At 38.0% G+C, this 25,334-nt stretch overlaps 2 protein-coding genes and 1 non-coding gene across 3 annotated transcripts; 2 read left to right on the top strand and 1 right to left on the bottom strand.

Moving 5' to 3' along the window:
* Positions 1-2,567: 2,567 nt before the first annotated feature.
* On the top strand, positions 2,568-23,807 carry LOC139939676 (rab-like protein 2A). Its single transcript, XM_071935738.1, has 8 exons — positions 2,568-2,682; positions 17,583-17,612; positions 18,475-18,554; positions 19,538-19,617; positions 20,154-20,265; positions 21,094-21,191; positions 22,043-22,126; positions 23,029-23,807. Exons 1-8 carry the CDS (start codon positions 2,576-2,578, stop codon positions 23,152-23,154), a joined length of 717 nt encoding a protein of 238 aa, XP_071791839.1. The 5' UTR covers positions 2,568-2,575; the 3' UTR covers positions 23,155-23,807.
* Trnak-uuu (transfer RNA lysine (anticodon UUU)) lies at positions 8,104-8,176 on the top strand. Its single transcript has one exon. It is a non-coding gene; the product is annotated as a tRNA-Lys (tRNA).
* LOC139939758 (E3 SUMO-protein ligase ZBED1-like) lies at positions 9,789-16,269 on the bottom strand. Its single transcript, XM_071935863.1, has 2 exons — positions 15,753-16,269; positions 9,789-12,292 (listed from the first exon to the last, which is right to left on the bottom strand). Exons 1-2 carry the CDS (start codon positions 15,897-15,899, stop codon positions 10,466-10,468), a joined length of 1,974 nt encoding a protein of 657 aa, XP_071791964.1. The 5' UTR covers positions 15,900-16,269; the 3' UTR covers positions 9,789-10,465.
* Positions 23,808-25,334: the final 1,527 nt, after the last annotated feature.

Raw genomic sequence — 25,334 nt, 5'->3', positions numbered from 1 at the left:
CCAAAATGATTGTTCTTTGTGCACAGCGCACATGTGAAATTTGTATTTGAAATTGGCACAACATCCAAGCTATTAAAAAGCTAGACTGTTATGGGCCCCTGTCTTTAACCGCAAGGATGACGTCAGACGTTCAGGCTATTAAAAAGCGTATGTTTGCATGTGCAAGAATCCACCAATAGAGGGCGTCTCAAAGATTTTGGAAGTTGACCTAAGCCAAAAATGTCGGATTTCCTTCATTCTTTGTTTTATATTGATGGACCTTGGCCCAGAACCAACAAATAAAAACAAAGAGCAAACCTTATTGCCATGGCAACATTTGATTAGCCATTTCCGGGTGGTTTGGTCCCTTAATCTTTTTATTTTGGAATACTAGGGCCCGTAATAGGCCTAGTAGTGAAATCCTCAAGGCCGCTGTTACCATTTAACATTGAAAATTGCTTTCTTTAAAAGAATATGTATAGATACAGGTGGATCCTTCTAGAGGCTGAATGTACAAGCCCGTAGGAAGCTCAAAAACATTGGACAGGCCCGTTTTTAGAAGCGGGGTTGAGTGCGCGCGCCATAGGTGAAGCCAATAGGCCTAGTTGGGTCCCGCCCAGGTAAAAATTCTAGTTGAACCTAGTTAACTGGTGTCAACTGGTTCAATTGGATATAGTGACCAACCTCGTCCATTTTCCACATTAACCAACTGGTTTGGACTAGGTTTAACTGATGTTCAACTAGGCTGAAATTATAAACCAGTTGGTTTATGTCCATTTTCCATATTAAACCAACTGGTTTTAACTGTGTTTAACTAGTTAATCAACTGGTTTTCAACTAGTTCTAGTTTAACCCAGTTTAACTAGGTTCAACTGGAATTTTGACCTGGGTTTGAGGGCCCGGATTTGTTTCAATCCTAGATACTCTGTGGTGCAATATATAACGTATTTCCCGGCCTATTTTCATACAAAAAATAATCATATCCAAATGACTTATATACCTCTCACAAATTGGAAGGCTAATTTTTATCCCCTTTAGAAATGTGAGCTGTGCTCACCCAATGTCGGACAGTTTGGTGTCATGAAAGTTGAGTCCATCGTAACTATATATCCATACAAAGTACATGACCCTTTTGTCCAAGAATCATTTGTTTTGTATTCGGCAGCCATTTCAAAAGTGTATAAATGTATTTTTTAGACTAACGGGTATGGTATGCCTAGGCCCTTATGTTAGTTTTACGAAGTTTACTAGGTTACAACTGAACGTTTCGGTCAAAACTGGGTCGCCTGTATACTCTCCTAATAATTTCAGTATTTCCACAAATAGAAGTTAGACATTATCAATAACATGATTTAATTTTATCACGATTTACGGTGCTAGACCAGAATTGAATTGAAAGTAGCCTTTGCAAAAATCCATTGACAACATAATGATGAGTTTGAGCCCCCTCAATATAATGCATTCGCGTTTGAGCCACTTGCACCCGAAAAATTCATGTTTATAATAAATCGATTTTCATGTTTCGTGATCACGTGACATGCGCGCCCTTTCTTTTTAAAACACGTAATAGAGAAACCTTTATTATGCCTTTGGTAATCATTAGCCAATAATTATGTTTTAAGAAATAAGTTAGAATGGAGATGTTGAAACTATTATAGGCCTAACACTCTGGATAAGCAGTATCAAGCGTATCAAACATTGTGATCGGCTCCCTTTGAGCATGGAGGAATTTATTCCTCCATGCTCTGAGTGACGTGAGTTTACGAGAAAGAAGTAATTTTCCACGAATTTGATTTCGAGACCTCAAGTTTAGAATTTGAGGTCTCGGAAACCAAGCATCTGAAAGCACATAACTTCGTGTGAAGGGTGTTTTTCTTTCATTATTGATCTCGCAACTTCGATGACCAATTGAGCTCAAATTTTCACAGGTTTTTTTTATTTATTCGTATGTTGAGATACACCAAGTGAGAAGACTTGTCTTTGACAATTACCAATAGTGTCCATTGTCTCCATGAAAATTATGAATAAATCGGGCAGTTCGTCTTTGCGTAAATAAAACTAACCGTATGATAAAAACTCAGCAGAGGATGGGCCTACTTTTTCTCTGAGAGTGTTGCCAGACTACAAAAAAACTTGCAAAATCATATTGAATTCGTCAAGTTGTCTATTCAGGGAATAACACCTAATAAAACAGTGCCAAATTAAAGCCGTTTTAGCAAAAGGCTAGGCCAGTTGGGACTGGTGACCCTTAAACGTGCGCAATGGAACTCCGTGAACCATGCATGAACATCATATTATTTCATATTTTTTTAGCCAATAGGCCACCAAGAAAGTTGCGAGTGTAGCCTCATGATCATTTTGTTGAGTGGGGTTTTGATTGATGGCAATATCTGCACTTGTCATGTCATAGTTTGAAAAATTCACACACAGGCCACACACACACAATCGACACACGGATTTTTTTTTTAGCTCGCTGGTACCTGTCTTATTTCCACTAATTGAGTGAGTTGATATCAATGATGGAATGTTTGCCAGCGTAAACCGCCAATGAATTAATTTCCCGGCATACACTGCGCACATATTTTGTTTTTGCAAGATGGCGGCGAGCATGACTGACGCCGTCGGGCCAGAAACGGACGAGAAAACGAATGAAAACACGTTGAAAATTATTTGCCTCGGTGATTCAGCTGTGGGAAAGTCAAAGTAAGTCCTTGTTTATTAAAGCGTTAGACGTTGTTATTTACTTTGTCATACAATTATGCTGTTCACTTCGAATTCGTGACCAGGCCATATTCGTCGCTGTACGGCCGTACGGTATTTTATTATATTATGAAATCAGTCGGGGGCGGCTCTGCTCTGACACTGCGACGGCTGTGTTTGGGCGATATTCTGACAGTGACAGTGACTTGTTTTGAGTGAGATAACTCACCATCCGTTGCCCACCCCATCACATATTCTATTCCTACCGACATTACCACTGCGACAGTCGCAGACGGATCCTCCCGGAGAGTATCGAGCTCCCGGGACCCGGATATGACTAGTGTCACACTGTCAACTGAGTCAACCAAGTCAACTGTCATGACTGTCATTATTCATTTATTGTCAACAAGTTCTGGTCTCCCGAATCAGCAGATGAGAAACTCACTCAGTTTTCTAAATCTTGTTCTATAGGCCTGGCTTATATGGTTTCAAGAATCATTAAAAATAACAAACCAAGTAATCCTGTTTATCAAGCATGTCATTGTCAAGATAATTCTTAAAATAAAAATGCAATTTTTTGAATGCTTTGTAAACAAGTTTTTTTCTTTTGCACTGACCGTACTGTGACTGTGTACACACTTTCACTGACACATGGACAACTTTGCACTTCTACTGTTTGATGCTCGTTTTTGTATTTTTTTCTTCAAAATATGTGTAGGCCTAGCAAATGTTCTTACAATGTTTTTGTAAGGCCAAATAAAAATAAAAACTAGTTGATCGTCCCCGCCCGCATCCTTTTTTGGGGCCGCATCCGCAACTATTTTTTGTTGTTGTTGTTTTTTAATCCATCTTTTCAAAAGGACTGGCCTAGGAGCTTTTCCCTAATCTAACGTGAAGCTCTCGAACATGTGTAACCGTCTGTTTCATAAAACAACATTAGTGATAGTTGCGATAACGTAACCCTCCCTCCGACGGCCGCCAGGCCGGAGGGCTATGAGATCGAGCGGCAACGGTTTGTTCGAGCGGCAACGGTTTATCTGGTCCAACACATACAATTTCGACAGCTAGTCACTAGTGCTGGGCGAATAGTGAAATTTTGTTATTCGGATACCGCTGGCCGACTATCCGAAATTAACCGGATATTCGAATAGTTTTTTTCACCGCTAGAGGGCGCTATTAAAAAAAAAAAAATTTAAAACAATATTTTTTTTTTGTCGCTAGAGGGCGCTGTTCGTTTGTGAATGAGATTTTCTGGGCGGATTGATATTAGTTTTAGACAGTGTCACTCGGTTCATTCATAAAAATGACCGGATATAATTTAAAGATGGCGATTTGCTTTTTCTTTTGATCGTGGATGACTACGTGAAGGAAAACTTTTGTAATCTTTGAACAAATTACGTCAGAAATGTCATTGTTTTGACTCTTCACGGAGGTGAGCATAGTTAAATACTTAATTTATGCTGTTTTATGCTGTCTTAATAGAAGTTTCATTAGGATTCAGACAAAACATTCATGTCAGTTGTCGCCCGACGTCCGCGGATATTCGGATATTAAAGAATATCCGGTTACTTGGTTGTATTTACAGAACTATCCGGTTTATAAATAGCTATTCGCGCCCTATGCGGATCCGGTTAAGAAAAAAAAGGCATTCGCGGTTACGGATAGGAAAACCTATTCGCCATTAACCGGATATTCGAATAATTCGCCCAGGCCTACTAGTCACCAGATTTGCCCCATTTCTACCACTTTCAAAAATCAGGACACAAATTCTAAGGGCACAAACATAACCCTCAATGTCTAATTAATGCACACTCAAAACACCATTGAGGAAATATTTTTGAAGAAAAAGGACAAAAACTTACCAGATCCCGGAGCGAGTTCCCAGATTTATACTTTGAACCTGTCGCATCGCTTTGCAAACGCATTATTTTGTTGTTGGGCTAAACCATTCTGTGAAAGGGGTGTTACAATGTTGCAGTGCGTGTGCGCGCTGTCCGTTTGCATTGCACGCCATTCACTCATGAAGGTTGTGAAAAAAAAGGGCTGTCACATCCCTGTCTGCACTAGAAAGTGTTAAGTAAGCAAGTCAGTTCAGGATGTGGCTATGGGAGATGTAAATTTTCAATTTTATTTTCAAAAAATATTGTCATCAAAGGATCATAATTAACAATTTTCACCTCACCATTCAAATAGTTCCAGCTACAAGGAATATGTCAGTAAAATTTCAGCTTCTTCAATAAGATAAAAATATGAAAAATCTAGGCTGTAATTTTGTTCGCAATGGTATGGGACCTTTATACCCTGGACTCTGTCGCATCAACGAACCTGGGCTAGATCCATCATAGAGACACACACGATCACACAGAAACTTGAAAAAGTCACATAAAAAGTCAGTCAGGAGAACCCTGTGCCATCAAAATTGTCTACATAAAAAGCACTCCATACAACATGTAGGGCCTAAATATAACACAAGAATCTTGCCTTTTAAGAAAGTTTCTACCCTTGGTAAAATCTGCCCTGATCGCTGACTGGTCCTCTACCAATTCCTGAACTTAAAAGTCTGTGCTGATGATTTGATTCACAAGGAATTGGGGTAATGGGGGAAATGATACACACTGTATTTACTGTGATCCCAACTTCAATTGAGCATGTTGGGAAACAACTGTAACACTCAAGTTGGGGACCAACTGTAGTTAGGGTGATTGCCAAGTTTATGCAAAACATGAACACGTTTATCTCTAGCCCCCCCCCCCCCCCCCCCAAAAAAAAAAGAAAAAAAAGAAAATTGCTATTAATTTTTTGTAATTACCCATGTGTGTGTTAGCCCTGTAGGAGTACTTATCGGAGCTCTGTGAAATATGTAACCAACAAAATCCAAAGAAATTATTCTTCTTCATCCCCACAAATTTCTGTTTATTTAAAGGCAGTGGACACTATTGGTAATTACTCAAAATAATTACATGTATTTAGCATAAAACCTTACTTGGTAAAGAGTAATGGGAGAGGCTGATAGTATAAAACAGTGTGAGAAACGGCTCCCTTTGAAGTGACGTAGTTTTCGAGAAAGAAGTAATTTTCCACTAATTTGATTTCGAGACCTCAGAATTAGATTTTGAGGTCTCAAAACCAAGCATCTGAAAGCACACTACTTCGTGTGACAGGGGTGTTTTTTCTTTCATTATTATCTCGCACTTCAATGCCAAATTGAGCTAAAATTGTCTCAGGTTTGTTATTTTGTGCACATGTTCAGATACATGTACATACGGGGTACACCAGGTGGGAAGGCTGGTCTTTGACAATTACCAAGAGTGTCCAGAGTCTTTAAATTAGTTCTGGTTAACTCGTATGAATGCAAACTCTTACTACACATCAACTCGTACTACACATCAACTACACATCAACTCGTACTACACATCAACTCATTATCATGTACATGCGTAGTTTGGCAACTGAAATGTTCTTTGTTAGCTTGGTCCATGCTTGGTCATTGTTTTAGGGTTAACAGGCATTGGGTGTTCATTGTATACCAGAGGCTTTGTAAACACACCATCATGCCATTGGAATCTTTGTAATTTCTCAAGGGCATTGTCCTGGCCATAATACAGCTTGGCACTTCCTTTTGGTTTTGGGGAAATATTATGTAATATTATAAATTGATTTCAATAACCCTAAGCCAAATTCATTGAGGTACATACATAGGTCATTGTCAATGGGTTCATGTGATTTTAATATCAATTAGTGCTGGGCGAATAGTGAAATTTTGTTATTCGGATACCGCTGGCCAACTATCCGAAATTAACCGGATATTCGAATAGTTTTTTTCGCCGCTAGAGGGCGCTATAAAAAAATAAAAATAAAAAAATATTTAGAAAAAATTTTTTTTTGTCGCTAGAGGGCGCTGTTCGTTCGTGAATGAGATCTTCTGGGCGGATTGATATTAGTTTTAGACAGTGTCACTCGGTTCATTCATAAAAATGACCGGATCTAATTTAAAGATGGCGATTTGCTTTTTCTTTTGATCGTGGATGACTCTACGTGAAGGAAAACTTTTGTAATCTTTGAACAAATTACGTCAGAAATGTCATTGTTTTGACTCTTCACGGAGGTGAGCATAGTTAAATACTTAATTTATGCTGTTTTATGCTGTCTTAATAGAAGTTTCATTAGGATTCAGACAAAACATTCATGTCAGTTGTCGCCCGACGTCCGCGGATATTCGGATATTAAAGAATATCCGGTTACTTGGTTGTAATTACAGAACTATCCGGTTTATAAATAGCTATTCGCGCCCTATGCGGATATCCGGTTAAGAAAAAAAAGGCATTCGCGGTTACGGATAGGAAAACCTATTCGCCATTAACCGGATATTCGAATTATTCGCCCAGGCCTAATATCAATGAATAATTATGTAATAACTAAGTGCTGATTCTCTATAAATATCAGTGTAGATTGCTACCGAACTTCTGTCACAAACGGATTTAGAAGGATTTGGGATAATATGTTCAGAAATACAATTATGAGGAGAAGGATATATATAGAAGGATTTGGACACTTAAGGTTTATGACAAGTACAAACTGAAGGATATTGAAGGATTTGAGCAGTCTGTTTCCGAAGGGTTTGGTCAGTAAGGGTTAATTAAAATTAAATTTTTGTTTGGTAATGTTTGAAATCTTTAAGTTTTTGACAACATATTGTATATCATGTAGGCCTATTAAGTTTTTGTTAAAATCAGGATAAAATTGTTTTTTTGAGGTTGAACAAAAAATTGACTAGGGTGGGATTCGAACCAACGACCTCCGGATTAACGTGCCGGCGCTCTACCAACTGAGCTATCTAGCCCTATATTGGCGGTGTCCCCATTTTGTCAATATCTTTGTTCGGGGGTGCCAGTCAGAAGCCATACAACCGTTAACTGCCGTGTAGCCAGGGATCACACCCAAATTTCGATACAACCTGGGAAGCGGCAGCCAGGGGATCACCTTAAGGGGATGCGACTTTTTGTTTCAGATATCAATATAAACCACAAGGGAAACTGACTGGGTAAATTTTGAAATGATTTTTGGGGTTGAACAAAGAATTGACTAGAGTGGGATTCGAACCAATGACCTCCGGATTAACGTGCGGAGGTGAGCATAGTTAAATACTTAATATATGCTGTTTTATGCTGTCTTAATAGAAGTTTCATAAGGATTCAGACAAAACATTCATATCAGTTGTCGCCCGACGTCCGCGGATATTCGGTTATTAAAGAATATCCGGTTACTCGGTTGTAATTACAGAATTATCCGGTTTGTAAATAGGTATTCGCACCCTATGCGGATATCCGGTTAAGAAAAAAAAGGCCTTCGCGGTTACGGATAGGAAAACCTATTCGCCATTAACCGGATATTAGAATAATTCGCCCTGGCCTACCGCCAATATAGGGCTAGATAGCTCAGTTGGTAGAGCGCCGGCACTTTAATCCGGAGGTCGTTGGTTCGAATCCCACTCTAGTCAATTCTTTGTTCAACCCCAAAAATCTTTTCAAAATTTACCCAGTCAGTTTCTCTTGTGGTTTATATTGATAAAATTGCTTGTTCACATATTTGACCAATCGGAGATGAGTAGTCAGGCGTACAAGTGAGCACAAGTTGACCTGTTTCCAGTTTAAGTATTAGTCTTGTCTTAGTAGAATGCATAGACGGCAGTTCAGAGAAAAATGGTCTTGGTGATATTAACAATGTAACCCTGAAGTTTAAACAGGTGTGAGACTTGCACAGTCTACATGTAGCCATGTGGACACCCTTGATCCTAACTGGGTGTCTGGGTGTGTTATGGGGAACCTGTTTTTGATTTGGAAACCCTTTTTTAAAATAATTCAAAGTAAAGTGGAAGTCAAGTTGAGCACCTTGTTAGAATGAATTTTTGGCAGAGACACCCATTCTCTAGATGTAACCTGTTTTTAAATTTTCAGCAAATGTTGACACTTGCTGAAATGCCCAAACTTCACATATTATACCACCATAAAGACTGACAGTACTAAATTCTAATCTTCCAGCATTTCCAGTTTTCAACCAACAAAATGTTGATTTAAGCTCTTAGCATAGTTTGTATAAATAGGCCTACCAATTAAACCACAAAACGGGCCATAAACTTTTGATGTACATGTATCTTCAACCAAGGAGTTACAAATGTACGTTCCTTTTAATTTAAAGGAAGGGGGAGTGGATGTGCACTGTCCAAACCTTGTTTTAATTTGTCTTCAAACTCGTTGCAATTTACAAAATACTTTTGAATGACATGAAAGCAGGTTTTATTTTATTTGGCAAGTAATATTACAAAAGTAATAATTGCATTTCTAAAAGCAGCACATCTAGAGCAAGTATATTCAACAAAAAAACAAGAAAATGAGATAGAAAACACAGTAAGTATTTGTAACAGCATGCAGGTGGGAAACACAGTTAGAGTATAAAATGAGTCTGATAAAATGACACACTAATACAAAAAAGCCATAATTTAGGACTACAAGAACGCTGTTGTCTAATATTAAAACTATTATACATGTATTAACAGCACAGGGTTAGTAATACACACGTATACAAATATTGTTTGAAAGGTAATTTCAGAGTGGCGATCCAGGTTACTGCTTATTCATGTTATATGTCAATTGTACTACAGCACTGGTAGATTTTTTGGGCTTCAAATTAGTGATAAGTGTGCAATAAGTGAAATTAAAGTAGGCCAAACATTAATTAATGAAATGATCCAGACAACATAAATGCGTTTGCTAACATACAATGTAACAGCATACAAATTATGCATTAACACTGAAAAAATTAGACAGAACTTGGTTGGTGTCATTTCTTGCTGAATTTAAAGGAACACGTTGCCTTGGATCGGTCGAGTTGGTCTTTGAAAAGCGTTTGTAACCGTTTTTTATAAAATGCATATGGGTAGAAAGATGTTGTAAAAGTAGAATACAATGATCCACACAAACATGCCTCGAAATTGCGTGGTTTTCCTTTTACCTTGTGGACTAACACGTCGGCCATTTATGGGGGTCTCATAAAATTTTGACTCCCATAAATGGCCGACCATGTTAGTTCGTACAGTAGAAGGAAAACCACGCAATTTCGAGGCAAACTTGTGTGGATCATTGTATTCTACTTTTAAAACATCTTTCCAACCATATGCATTTTATAAAAAACGGTTACAAGCGCTTTTGTTTTGACCAACTCGTCCGATCCAAGGCAACGTGTTCCTTTAAGATGACTAATGTAGGTGCTGTACATGATGTTTTTTTTTTGTATCAAGGCAGGTATTTAAATATGTATCACATGTACAACAATATTCACAATGACTAAAAAGTGACTGCAACTTCTAAAGGACTAATAACGTACATGTACATGTACTAAGTTGAGTTCTCAATTCAGTTAAAAGACCTTTTGGTATTGCAGTTTTCTTTATCTAAACATCCACTACACGTATGTTGCACTACAATATGTACATTCTGAAATCATGTACAATGTACATTACAGTACATAATGTAAGTTGATCCTGCTGAAGAAACATTGTGCAGTGTGCTTCATGCCTGGAGACAAGGCGTACAATGTAGCGATCTTAACCGTACCTTGTTTATAAAACAGAGTCCAAATTTTTAATATAGTTATTTATTAATAATTGGCATGATGTTATTCCATCTACATTGTACACTGTAATATGCAAACATGTGACAAAATGTGACAAGAGTGCAGTTTTCTCTGACAGCCAAGTTCACAGTACACCATACATCTTTCTTTTTTAAAGTCACATCAAATGAGCATTACATCTGAGGAACATAAGTTCCTCCAACCTTCTGTTTGAAAGTAGGCTTCTGTCTGGGCGAACTGCCTTTCCTGTTCTGGGTAGAAGACGCTCCACAGCTGCAGAGAATGCTGGCATGGCCAGGTAGTTGGTAGCCAAGGCAGTAAGTTCTGGTAGATCAGACTGCTTCACCTTCCAGAAAAGTAAGGGATCCTCCTCCTCCATTAAAGACGGTTGGGATAAGTACGCAGCAACTTGAGTTTCTGCCGCAGAGTTATACGTCACAGAAGAGCTTCCTGAAGCAGATTCCATGAATCTGAAGAGTTTGCATTTCTTCTTCTGGGGTGGTGCAAGTTCTTGAGATACCTTGGTTAAAGCTGCTGCCGGGGACAATGCTGAAACCTTGTCACGGAGAAGTTTAGCAACAGTTTTGGCCTCGTCAGTGTCCTGCTTACACCAATCAAGCTTCCAGCGTGGGTCCAGGACTGCTGCCAGCTGAAATGCTTCATCCTCCTCATACTTTGTCAGATGCTTGTCAAATGATGCCTCAAGGAAAGTCACCATCTTGGAGGACTTGTTGTTTGAGGGCAGGTCCTTCAGCTCCTCTCTAAGTCCCCGGATACATGGGATGACAAGACTGGCGGTGACAACATTCTGGCCACGACACTGGTCAGTAGCTGCCTCAAATGGGGACAGGATATCTATGATCTCCCCAATCACTTGCATCTCGGAGTCAGACAATTTGTGAGGATAGTCTACCATCTCCAACCTTGCAGGGTCAGCTGTAACAAGAGATTTCAGCATTTTGTTAGTACTGATCCACTTGATGTCTTCCATGGACTTGTGATCTTCCCCTAAAATATAAAAGGCAATATTTGAATGTTGGAGAAAGTTCACAAGTTTGAATGCTTTGGCAATGATGGTAGATGCGTCTTGAATATCTTTGAGGCAGTCCTTTACTACAAGTTGTAAGGAGTGAATGAAGCAAGAAACTTGGCCCGGTAAATCCTCAGGTATATCAAGAGGCGGCTGGTCATCCCTCTCACAATGATAATCATATCTACATTCACCATTATCTTCATCAGCATCATCACAGTCTGCATCCAGTGCTGCAACCCCAGGAAATCTAAACGATTCAAGCATATTAGAAGCATTGTCAATTATGACTGTGCTCACTTTGCATCCAAGATTGTAGCTGGCAATAATCTGGTGATAGGCATTAATAATGGTCTCTGAGCTGAGGGTTCCATCCAAATGCCTGTAGGCAAGCATAGCACTGTTGATTCTGAAGTCATCCACAAAGTGTGCAGTGACTTCGATAAAGCCCTGCTTAGTCTTGCTGTTGTTCCAAATGTCCACTGCTACTGTAATGGTAGACACTTGATTTAAAAGGCTAATAATGCTGCTGTGAAGCTGTTCAGTTTTCTCGGGAAGTATCTTCTTGCTCAGACACATGGAACTTGGCAGATGGTATAATGGTTGGGCCTTGTGGAGTAGAGAATGGAAGGCAGGATCTTCCACTATAGATAGGGGTTGGAGAGAGCTGGAAATGAAGCTGAGTACATGTTCAGTGAGCTGGATCTGTCGTAGGTCATTATTACCCCACAAGGGTTGCCTCAAAGGTGCAATGCTTGTTGTGGGTCTCTGGGCAGGAGTAGATAGATGAGGTCCAGAAATAGGTACAATAGGCGGAAGAGAACTACTTGAACTTGGAGAAGTAGATGCAGTTGTGGAACTTGAGGAGTAAGTGACTGATGACGACGAAGTGGAATGAAGAAGCAAAGGGCTCCCTGGAGGTGCTGTTTTAATGAGGACCTCAAGATGCCACCTCTGAAATTTAATTAACAAAAAGAAGTTGTATGTTTAAAACCCTTTTGTTTACCGTATATTTCAGAACTTGAATATGAAAAAAAGAGAAAGGTCCAGAGTAGCCATTAGCAATGGCAGAGATTTCTTATGAACAAAAAAACTAATTCCCAGCACTCTAGCAATTTAAAGATGCATCCAAAATGGCTGCCAAAAATGGGTTGTTCCAACAATGTTAATCTTTTGTAAAAACAATCATTCCCAAATGAGATTTAAAAAATATGCATGCTTCTTGTTTTCATTTTTATTGATTTGATTTGATTTGATTTGATTTCAGCTCAATCGGTCATCGAAGTTGCGAGATAATAATGAATGAAAAAAACACCCTAGTCACACGAATTTGTGTGCGTTTAGATGGTTGATTTCGAGACCTCAAGTTCTAAATCTGAGGTCTCGAAATCAAATTCGTGAAAAATTACTTCTTTCTCGAAAACTATGGCACTTAAGAGGGAGCTGTTTCTCACAATGTTTTATACCATCAACCTCTCCCCATCACTCGTCCCCAAGAAAGGTTTTATGCTAATAATTATTTTGAGTAATTACCAATAGTGTCCACTGCCTTTAACAAATTAGGCCATACTTGTTATATAACAAAAATAGCTTGAATTTGTGGGTATTTTTATTTTTAAGAATTGTGTATATGTGCAAGTCTTGCGCGGAATTTGAACTTCCGGGACCATTGTGGTCCCAACCTTATGGAGTTTTATGTTTGGGAGATTTTGTTTCGTCCATTACTTTAGTTTAATGTAGTTTATGACCATAAAAATGACATATATGTTGTTAAAAATGTAATACTAATTAATTAACATCATATATAAAAGTAAAAATAAAGTCAACATAATAACGAAGAAAAACCGATATTTAAACTTGACCTTAGGTCAGGTTACTTGGTAAAAATTAAGAATTTGTGCCCATCTCCGATCATGAACATTACGCAGACGCTTGTTTTGGTCGCGGGGGGTGAAAAGCCTTTTCATTGGTCATTTAGGCGTCGGCTTCCTCTTTAAACTGCGTCACGCGTTTATCTAACGCCCTTGCGACCATCGTGCGTCCGCGTATAAACCAGCTTTGAGTCGTTTCACATTCAGGCGTAGATTTACAAAAGGGGTTTCAAAAAATTTAAGATCAAACAAACATCCTTGTCCCAGAGTTTTACTTTTGTCTATACATAGACTTTAACCGATAATTGTGTATTTGTTTAAAAAGCTAAAACTAATTTAAACAAGCTCTATAGGGTATTTTTGTTGTTCAGATTCGGCATTAAGAATAAATTAAAGCAAAGATTTGATTCATAAAAAAATAAAGTTCTTCGGTTGTCGTGTTTTCTCGCTCCGGTGCGCGCGAGACTTGCACAGTCTATAGAATTTATAAAGAATATCTTTGTTAGCCTTGTTTTCTCGTTTTTGATACGCACAAGACTTGCTCAGTCTATTCTCAAAGTCTATTGATAACACATCACACCTAATACAAGTCCTATCAGCATAGTGTGGGTAAAACCAATTGAATAATTTGTATTCCCGATTAAATTGTTGCTAAATTGTTGCACTACCTGCTGTTAAAAATTAACAAAGGATTAAAACTGCCTCTAGCTACTGATCTCAGTGGTCTAGTGGGAAGACATCTGTTTAGAATGGCTAAAGTCAAGGGTTCGAATCCCACCCGAGTAATGTGCCTGTGTTTTTTTTTACAGGGCTTGGATAAAGTTTGGAGTATAGTGCTTTCATAATCAGTGTGGCCTAATCCAAATACATGTAGTATGTTACTGTAGAACCAGTCAGGTTGAAAACGGGTGAAAAAAAGAGCAAAATGCAGTCAGAAGGAGAAATCAGGAATGAGAAGGGGGGGGGGGGGGTGGGCTTGGTTTGAATGAGTTGTCGGGGGCTTTTTATACATGTAGGCTCTGAACACATTTGGTAATTGTCAAGGAACAGTATTATCACTTTTGTATCATTTTATGCATATGACATAATAAATCTGTGAAAATTTGGACTCAATTGGTCAGTAAAGTAGCAAGAGAATGCTGAAAGAAAAAAACACCCTTTTTGCACAAATTTGTGTGCTTTCAGATCCCTACTAAAAGGATACAGGCCTGAAGTCTTTTATTTTTTGAGTGAGAAAATACCTCTTTCTCAAAAACTATGTCAACAGCTCTCCATAGCTCGTTTCGAAGTAAGTTTTTATGCTAACAATTATTTTGAGTAATTTCCAATAGTGTCCAGTGTCTTTAAGAAGCTCTATGAGTTTTGGCCTTCAAACAGTCATTTAGGTTCTGGTTGCACCACCAAACAAGCAAAAATAATTGTTTCATGCCTCTCATGGAGTTAATTTTTTTTTTTTTTTTTTTTAAATCTCCCCTTGTAACTTTAAATTCCTGAGTGGTGGCTTAGTTAGTGTACATTACAAGAGAAGAAAGAAAATACAACTCAGCTCCTAGAAATTAACCCTACAGTATAATGGTATCTTCCAGGTTTGTCGAAAGACAACATGGCGGATGTACTGTTCGTAACTAAATTTGGGGTAAATAAACTTTTTTACTATTACCAACACAATTTTTTCAATAGTTTGAAAGTGGATTTAGATGCATTATGACTCTTCTGCACACATGTATATTATATTTAACGGTGACTTAATAAATGTTCAAATGTTCTTTTAAAGTGCATTTATCGTGAGTTGTCGTGAGGGGACGTGAGTTGTCGGTATTTAGTGCGACCCTCATTGTGTGTTTGTTCAGCAATTGAAAATGTAAAGGGAATTTTAATGTACACAGACATTAACACAAGTACAGTCGTAAAAACACTTAAAATTGAAGGTAAATTTTATGCAGGCATGTGGTTACAATGTAGTTTAAAGACCATTAAAAACGTTTCTATACCATGCTTTTGATGGTGTATATTTAATTTCACTTTTAAAATTAACCATGGAGGAAGAAAACAGTAGTTACAGCTGAACTGATGTTGTATTTTGTTCAAAAACCAGTATAATGTCATTTATAAGGTCGCAATTACTTATTCATTATACATGTACATACATTTACAGGAAGGACAGGTTAAGGACGGGAAACAAAGAAACACAAAGTATAAAATGAGATTTGGGACTTCACAATGTATTCACTTTTGTAAGCACAACCTCTTTATCATATCAGTGAACGCCTCATAATGAGGGTTGACTGTATTATGGTAAATCCTACCTCCATGGTATTACACATGAACGTGGAGTCTTTGTGTTTGAAGCTTCACTGTAGACTAGACTAGTTCTGGTAGTACATGTGCTAGTATGTGTATGTACTCTTGTACAATTACATTATTAATGTACAGTACATTACTACACCTGTAGTAATGTATTTCTTATTTACGCAACACCTTTCTTTGAAACACATGTGACATCTTCTGTGAAATGAATCATAGTACACAGTATATCCTTTTACCTTCATGTGAGTATGGAAGTTGGAGTTAGCCGAATAAGAACCAGACACCAGCTTTCCACAGTACTTGCACTGTAGCTTCAATTGACCAGGGGTTGTGGTGGACATACACTTCAGTGCATGGTAGTGTTGAAATATCGGTGGAGCCATTGTGTGATCACTCCTACTGCTGTATCCTCAGTAAATGGTAGTGTAGAATGTCCTTATCAAAATGGCTTGCACACATAAGTCACCCTCTACATGTAGTTCACCAATCCCAAGCTCCAATCCAGTATCATGCAAATGCTATTTAAATTGACATGCACATTGTAATTGGATTGAAACTCCAGTTCACTGCTTGTGGTGAAAGGGGGAGTAGGTACCCCTGCAGAAAGCAATTATATTTCCAATTACAGCTGCAACCCTCAGGGGTTAAAAACAAACATTGATGAGACCTTCAAAGGCCCAGCTATGACTCACCAGAGTTGAAATTACAAAAATTCTCAATTTAGTGTTGCTGAGCGGCAGTGTAGGGGTCATGTAGGGGTCAGTAATGCAATTACAATTGTAATTGCTGCAGTCTGGATGGCGCTGTGGAGGTTCCACATTAGCATAATCAGCCACAGTATGCTGTATTAAATATTCTTTCAATATTAAAGTAGACCCAATGGAGTATTATTTTACTCTGCCATTGTATAGAAACAGAATTTTCTTTTTTAGATGCTCACACACAAATGATTTAGTATTGTATTGCAATTATGATTATATTCTTCCGATTGAGTTGTTCAACTTAAGTTTATCTTCAAGGAGGAAGAATGAATTAGATGGCTCAACTGACTTACAATCGGGTAAACTGAGAGTCCTTCATTTTAAAAGAAAAACAACCCTTTTTGGAGAGTTGTTTTGTAAACTACGTATTATCCTTGAATTATCTTTACATGACATGTAGTCTAAAAAATGAAATTAAAATATGATTACTTTCAAATCAGAGTTTTCATTGATTTTTAAATATGAATTATGATAATATTTACAAAACGGATTGCAGGATCAAATTGGCACATTTTTTGTTTTGTTACAAGACCAAAGAAAAATAAACATCACATCTGCAATGTCATGGATGTGAAGAGAAAGGAACGAATAAGTGTATTCTTTTCTATTTAAATCTGTGTTTTAACATTTAAGTAGCATTGTTTCTTGCAACCCCATAATTAGATGAGAATGGCCCTCGTTGTTTTTTTGGATCAAAAGGTATATGTTTTACTTTGCCTAATACTATGTAATTGGAGCTTGGATTTCAGTAAGGCAGACATTTGAAGGACATTCATTGTCATTGTGCATATATCTGGATACTGTGTAGGCTACAGTGTACTTGCAATGCACTCAGTCCAATTTGCAGACAATTTGCAGCCATATAACAGCCTTGACATTCTTCTGATTAAGCTGGTTGCCTAGCAACCAACAAAGACATTGGCAGTATGATGAGTTGTGCTTTGTGTGTTTCACTAAATTACATAAATTGAGGGCTTCTTTATTTTCATGTTTAGTGTTCACCACTGTGCAATCCTTTGTTTCCATTAAATAGTTTTGTATGACTAGCATACATTTATACTGTAATTAATCAACATTGTTATGAATTGTGTCCACATGTTTTGAAAATAAGAACAGAAGAATTAGTCAAATATGATCCAAAAATTAATAGTATGCAGAATTTGTAATTAAGAACAAAATGAAATGAGTTTGACTCCTTTTATACTCCTTATGAAAAAAACTTGGAATGTGGTTACATTTCAGAAAAAATTGGCCTGTTTTTCTACTCATTTAATTGAATTTTGTTTGTCTGTTTTGTCTTTACAGATTGGTGGAGAGATTTCTTATGGATGGATAGTATCCTTTATTTGATAATTGATTGATTAATTGATGATCACTTGATTGTAATTGAGTTTTTTGGACAATTGATTTGTTTTGTCATTATTGATTCACCAGTCTTATGAGTGCCTGTACAACTGGTCAATTATGCGCACCATAGTTTGATAAATATAATCTGATAAATATTATACATTTTATTAAAATAATTTCTTTCAACCAAAAAACATCAGTGGTACAAATTGTATGATGACATTTGAATATGATTTTGGTTTTACCCTCAGACCGATGTGTAATAATCAGTGTACACGACATGCTTTCCAAGTCTTTGATGGATCCCGGGCCCTTAAAGACACTGGACACTTTTGGTAATTGTCAAAGACCAATCTTCTCACTTTGTGTATCTTAACATATGCACGAAATTAGAAACCTGGGAAAATTGGAACTCAATTGGTGGTCGAAGTTGCGAGATAATAATGGAAAAAAAACACCCTTGTGTGCTTCAGATGATTGATTGTGGTACCTCAAAATCGAATTCTGAAGTCTCTAAATCAAATTCAAACATTTTAGTGGAAAATTACTTCCTCGAAAACTATGTTACTTCAGAGGGAGCCGTTTCTCACAATGTTTTATACTATCAACAGCTCGTCATTGCTTGTTAACAAGTAAGTTTTTTTGCTAACAATTATTTTGAGTAATTACCAATAGTGTCCACTGCCGTTAAGCGCAATAAAAATAAGCTTACCAGAAGGGTACCAGCCAAAATACCATTTCATATTACCCTCTGTGAAATTGTTTAAAGCATTATTTAGTGCTTTTAAAAGCAGGAAATTAGGCCCTGCATTTTTCATTTTGTATTACTTTTCCTTAACTTACACTACAGCCAACCACAACAACTATCAACATTTGCACTGACGCTTTTTAGGTACAACACTAAAGTTGGTGGTAAAGAAGTCTCTGTTGGTAAGTGTTGGATGTATTGTAATATCCTGCCTCCTGCCCACGCACAAGTACATTGCAGTAACTTAGGCTTCTTTGCAGACTTGATTCTATTAAAATAAGACTAAAGCAAGGAGTGGATCGAGGAAGATGTGGAACATATTTCGTGAGGGATCTAAGTAATGACAATCTAGATAAAGTTGCACTTCATTATCCCTGACCATCCCCAACCCATTTAAATCCAACTGCATGTTTTGTTGTATTCTGTTGGATTGAGGAGTGAACTTATTGAACTGTTCTTGCTACATTTGATTCGGTGTCACAGGGGATTCTGTTCCCCATGTGTTCATGAGCTGAGGGCAGTTGAGTCAAACGAGGGCGCTATCAATGCTATTTCTACACAAGTTGATGTATGGGGACACAATCTGTCTATGTCCCTTTTCGAAACCACGGCTTTGGCTCCGGACTCGGCTCTGGCTACAAAAGTAGCTTGGCCCCGCAGTTAATTTGACAACTACGCGTGCTTCGCGGACCAGCTCAGGGCTTCAGACAAGAAAAGGAGACTGAAGCCGAATCCAAAGCCGAAGCCGTGGTTACGAAGAGGGCCAACACCACCACTTTGTCTTCTCTGATAATGCTGGGAAACACTGCATCATTAACCGACTCGTAAACAATTATTCAGTTTTGTCTGTACCATGTAAACCCTTGATGTCTGCTGTACATGTAGATTGATTAAACATGTTAAATGTGAATTTAATTTTAAAAAAAGTTCTGATTATTATTTTATGATCTCATGATTAGATTTTGGGGGATTATTTTTATATTCATGAAGTGAAGCTCATTATTTCTCAGTTTTAGATTTGTGAGATATGTACATTATATCCATTTATGTATTCATGGGGTAATTTTGATCGCTTATGATCAATTCTGATTTTTGTCATTTCTGAGATGATATTTGAATATTCATGAAGGCAAGTTAATTATTCATGATTATTTCTTTTTTCAAGATTTCTGGGATACGGCAGGGCAAGAGAGGTTTAGTAGCATGCACCCTTCATATTACCATCAAGCCCATGCATGCATCATGGTAAGTTACTCTTTCATTTTTTATATGTAACTTTGAGAGCTGAGTGCTAAAGTAAAAAGATTTTTTATTATAACTATTTTTTGGGGGTAATTTTCCACCGTAGTCATGACATCAACCCTAGGCCACTGAATCAAAATCAAAGCAACTTCATGGTATCGGCCTCTTTCTGCTTCCATGAGTCCTGTGAAAAAATATCACAGGCATATTACTAGGGTGGGATTTGAACCAACGACCCTTGCAATTCTAGAGCAGTGTTTAACCAACTAGACTACCGAGATTGCCCGGTAGCTAGAGGCAGTTCGAAGCCTACGTTTTGGCAGATTTAAATCTGCTGCTAAGCAGTTACCAGATGTTGATACTGTTGCGCTGTTAAAAAGGGAAAGTTTGTGCTTTTTGTTGAGGTTACGATCAAATGCGTTGTTATGGAAGTGGCCTGAACCAGGGTCAAGGAAGTGAGTGACTTTGGGAGGAACCGACATCAAATATGATGGCGAATATAAACTAAACAATGTTTTTTCTTCTTTGATGGTGTGTAGGTTTTCGATGTAACTAGGAAAGTAACGTACAAGAATCTACCGCAATGGTACAAAGAGCTCAGGAACTACAGACCTGAGATTCCATGTTTACTTGCAGCTAATAAGATAGATGGTAAGCAAGAGATCAATTCAATTTCTTTGCTCAGATGGAACCAGCCACAAGTATAAACTTTGCTTTGTGTTATGGCTGGTAACCCACTTCTGCCAAATGGTTTGTTTTCTGTTCTCAACAGCTTTATGAAATTGGACCCTAAAACTTTTCATCTTTGAAACTTTATGGTGGAAAAGGGTAAATTAATTCTGTTAATTTTGCTCAAAATTATGACGGAACAAAACAGGAAAAAAAATCATGAACTGTAAAATGAGACGGTGCGAAGTAAAAGCAGTCGGTACATTTTTTAGTTTTCTCTTCAACCAACATCCCAAAACGTTTGCTCGGAGACTGAGACTGAGTCTTCAAATCGAGACCTGGAAACAATCGAGACCTCAACAAATCAGGCCTTGAGACCAGTCACGATAGTGAGACCGGTCTTCAGACCCACAACACAGCTGAATACACTTGTGCATGCTGTCAAGGATTGATAATGTACCAGCAGCCGATTTCATGACACGCTAGGATTAATCCTATATCGAGGTAGGACAAGTTAGGATGGGTTCACTGCATCCTAACATGTATGGATATGGAATTTAACTCGTCCTAAGTCCTAAGATTAATCCTAAGTTAGGAAGAGTTTGCTGAAATCGATGGCAGGCTTCACACAAAGAAAAGGTGATTTACATGTACCTGTGCAACACAACAATTCAGAAACCCAGGCAGAGCAGATGATACATTCTGGAATACTATAGTTGGCGTATTTGCCCATCGCTTTGATGCTTTTCTTGTGTCACCATTTTGGAGATGTCAGAGTTACATACTGGAGTCTTTTCTCTTTTCCTTCAGTTGACTACAAGATTACCCAGAAGAACTTCAACTTTGCCAACAAGCATAATCTACCGTTTTACTACGTCTCAGCAGCAGATGGCACCAATGTCGTCAAGGTAACCCATAGTTCAGAGATTTATTATTATTATACACATATTGACTGGCAATGAGGTAACTAGTATATGTCTATTCCCCCGAGGACTTTGAGTGACCAGAAGAGGGACCTAATAGGCCCCCTTTCTGGTCACTCACAGGCCCGAGGGGGAATAGACGTACACTAGTTACCGAATTATGCCAGTCAATATGTGTTTTATAACACAGCTCGGTTTTAAATGTGAAATAAGAACAGAAATCTGGAAAAGAAAGGACATTTTGTAGTTGTTCACGGTTCAAGTCAAGAGAGGGCGCTGTGCCGGGCACTATTTTCAAAGACTGGTGCCCGCTCGGGAACTAGTTCCCGCAAACACACGCGCACGAGCACTAGGCTATATTAGTTCATCCCACGTGACCGTGTTTAAACCAACCAGAATGCAGAACAAGCAAGAGGTGTGTTATAGTATTATGTATTTTATTTATTCATTCAAAATATTTCTGGTGATGAAACCAAGGATGCCTCATAAGTGAACTTATTCACTGAAAAACATCTACTCAAGGGTGCTTGCTATGTGAACCAAAAACACAGGGGTTAACCTCTACAACTCCACATTAAGTGTTCTTGGTTCTTTTACATTCACAATAAATTCTAGTACAGCTATATTAAACGTCCCATTCAAAATAGTTACATATGAATGTGCAAACAATCCATTAATCAATTTCCATTGTTTTCACTCCATTGGAATTGATCACCTGAATTGCTGAAAGTTTTCACTGGTTGGTTGTCTGTAAGTGAAAACCAGTGAAAAGAGATGAAACTACATACAGAACCCATCCAGAAATCAATGTTGTAATATAAACTTTCAATCCTCAGCTTTTCCGAGAAGCGATCAAGTCTGCAGCATCTTACAAGGAAAACTCCACGGACTTCATGGATCAAGTGATGCGAGAGTTAGAGGTATGTAAAATCAAACGAGAGGATCCTTTCTGTCTAAGGAAGTTGACTTTTAACCAGTGGCTTTATACAATGGCTTTGAACAAGTTAGACTGTGCATTCATGATTGACAAGTTTCTGGTTTCAACTAACCAACATGCAAACCAGGGGTCATTTTCATAGTGACTCTTCAACAGTTCACACCCTGGTTCTTCTCCGACCCAACACTTCTTGTCAACACTTTGCTTTTACGTTTTCTTCCATTGAGCTATGTATAAATTGTGCTTGCAGGAAGTCCAGGCTCTGTGGCTCTTTTGCAAACCAGCCTACCTTGAATTGCCTTTTCAGGCCTTGCAAGGCTTTCAATGGGTAACCTTCCCCTCAACAAAACTTTGCACATTTTTATTAAAGGGACTGGTTGCCTTGGATCGGTCGAGTTGGTCTATGAAAAGCGTTTGAAACCGTTTGTTATAAAATGCATATGGTTATGATATGTTTTAAAAGTATTATGATCCACACACATTTGATTGAAATCGCAGGATTTTTCCTTTTACTTTGTGAACTAACACGGTCGGCCATTTTATGGAGTAAAAAACTTGATTCCACAAAACAGCATGCCATGTTAGTTCACAACGTGCAAGGAAAACCATGCAATTTTGAGGCATTTTTGTGTGGATCATTATATTCTACTTTTAAAACATTGTTCTAACTATATGCATTTCATAACAAACGGTTGTAAAAGCTTTTTATGGACCAACTTGACTGATTCAAGGCAATGTGTCCTTTTAACCATTGCTTCCTTCAGATGTGGCTTTTATAGCGCTAGATGTTTACATAAATCAGAGACACATTTTCTCAATGGGATAAACAATTCTTCCCAAGCAAGATTTCACCATAACAAGTATCGTTTCTCTCTCCAAAACCAGAATTTTGATGATTTGAAGTTATCACCAGACAGTGGGCTCGACTCGGCCAACAACTCAGAAGGAAAAGAAGGTGAGAAAGACACTAGCCAAACATCAACACCCGAGGGCGCCACAGGATCATCATGACAACAGTCACATCTCTTAGGACCGGGCTAACTATTGTACAAAGTGTTATTTAAGTGGGATTAGTTATGACAGTCAGATAGCTTCTTTTTTGAGCCGTCTGGGTAAAGATTCCAAAGCTTTCATCAAAAATTTAGAACAGTACAGTGTTTCTCACCGGTTGACAAACTTATCAAAATGTCACTTGTAAGCAATGGTTGGTATCTAATTCAAAATTAACACACCAACCTGGAGAATAAATATATTGTAAGTACCATCTTCATATACATCCCTACAATAGGCTATCAATACTTAGTAGGAAACCAGCTTTCATGTCACCAGTTATCACTGAAGGTATGTAGGCTTGGTACTTAACATTCTAATAGGTACTAGAAACAATTACAGCACTAACACAGTTATTAATTGCAAAGCTTGTTATGAAGGAGACACCATCTTAATGATGGACCGTGTTGGACCGGAGTTGTTGTATAAATCTTGGCAATAAATTAAAAACTCTTCTGAATGCTTGCATAGGCAATACACTTATACTGCTGTTTATTTATCAGAACATAAATGCTGCTTTTAAAGCTCAGTTTTGTGTTGCTGTTCAATGTTATGTATTGCAAGCACATGTTTATAAGAACCCGGTGAGGATGATACCAAGTTGTTGTTGTTGGTTTTTTTTTTTGGTGTGGGGGGGGGGGGGGTGGGGGGTGGGGGTTCGGTAGTGGCCCAAAACAGTAAAAAATATGAACCATTACTTCAATGGGCCAATTGCTAGTAATAAGAAAGAGCATTACAGGTACCATGATCAATGTCAGCTGATTGCCGTATTGTTATTGTCAAGGTACCTGACTGCACTTATCAAGCATTCCAAAACAAAGGTTGCCAATTTTAAAATTGCTTGGAGCCTGTGACCAAATTGGTGGCTAGAATCAATTGTAATCATTATTGTAGATAGCCTAAATAGGTTTAGTCACTTGTGTCACTATCACTATTCTGCCCATTCTCTATTGTAGTAACTTTAGTGCTCGGAGTTTAGCCAGGTTTAAATGTAGGAAATATTTAAGTGGAAGGGAAATAATTTGGGAGCTGTGCACAACTAGTTGCCAATACAGCATGTGGAAATGGCTTCAAATGCATTTATGTCAACGTTTCACGGCGAGGTGTTAGACTATTTTTCCCTTCCAGCCTTGATTTTGTTCACTTGAGACAAATCATTTCTTGCATCTGAATCAGAATTTTGAAGCGGGTAAATGCTTTGTTGCCTAAAATGTGCACTACACTGTAAAGCACACAGGGACATTGACTCCCAAATTGAGTAACCAAGATCATTGTGATGATGAGGTCAGGTGAATTGGATCAATACTAAAATACTTTGACTTGCCGAAAGGTTTAAAGATGCCCTTTTTTATTTATTTTGAAATTCAAACTGGAAATTTAATTTGTCTCCTTTTCAAGCAGTTCTATGTCAATTATGATAATGGGCTGGGTTTATGTTGATGTGATTGGGAGCGGTGCCTACGATTTTATAAAATGTAAATAAGGAAAGTTTTAGAAAAGCGTGCGTGATGTGTTTCATGTCCAAATTGTGTAAGTAGTTAATGAGTATTCAAATTTAATATGAACAGATGTTTAGTACACAGTCGCACATGAGTCTGTCACCTCTTTCAAGATTGCCTGTTACAGCTCATGTGTTAGTTTAAAATAATGAAAGGTTAATTTTGGAAGTTTGGGGTGTATCTTAGTGTGTCTGGTTCTTACCAACTTCTCTTGCTTTTTTGTGATTTGAGTGTAATATTTTGAAGGCATTTTCTTACATATCAAACGATAATTTTCCACTGAACTATGGTCTGCCATTTTGGGAGTCGAAATGCATGTAGGTGTGCGGTCTAAACTGCATGTGATGCACGCAAGATTTATTGTGGCTGATGACATGAGGTGATTTGGGTCAATAGCAAGCTGCACCGAGGCAGTAAAAGTTTTAAATTCATCATTTCAGTTACTGTGTACATTGTGAATAGCAAAGCCGGATTGAACAAAATATACATGTAAGCTTTATATCAGCCTTAATTACCAAAAGTTCCCCATGTGTTGTAGTAGAACAAGGGACACACGATCTCCAGTCACCAGACTTAAGAAACAATTGTTTCTTGCATCTGAATCAAATCATTTATGGATGGGGAAAAAAACAGCACAAACAG

Source organism: Asterias amurensis, chromosome 7, assembly GCF_032118995.1.
Source record: "Asterias amurensis chromosome 7, ASM3211899v1".
In the NCBI taxonomy this organism is placed as follows: Eukaryota; Metazoa; Echinodermata; class Asteroidea; order Forcipulatida; family Asteriidae; genus Asterias; species Asterias amurensis.
This window is presented reverse-complemented; position numbering and strand designations above follow the sequence as displayed.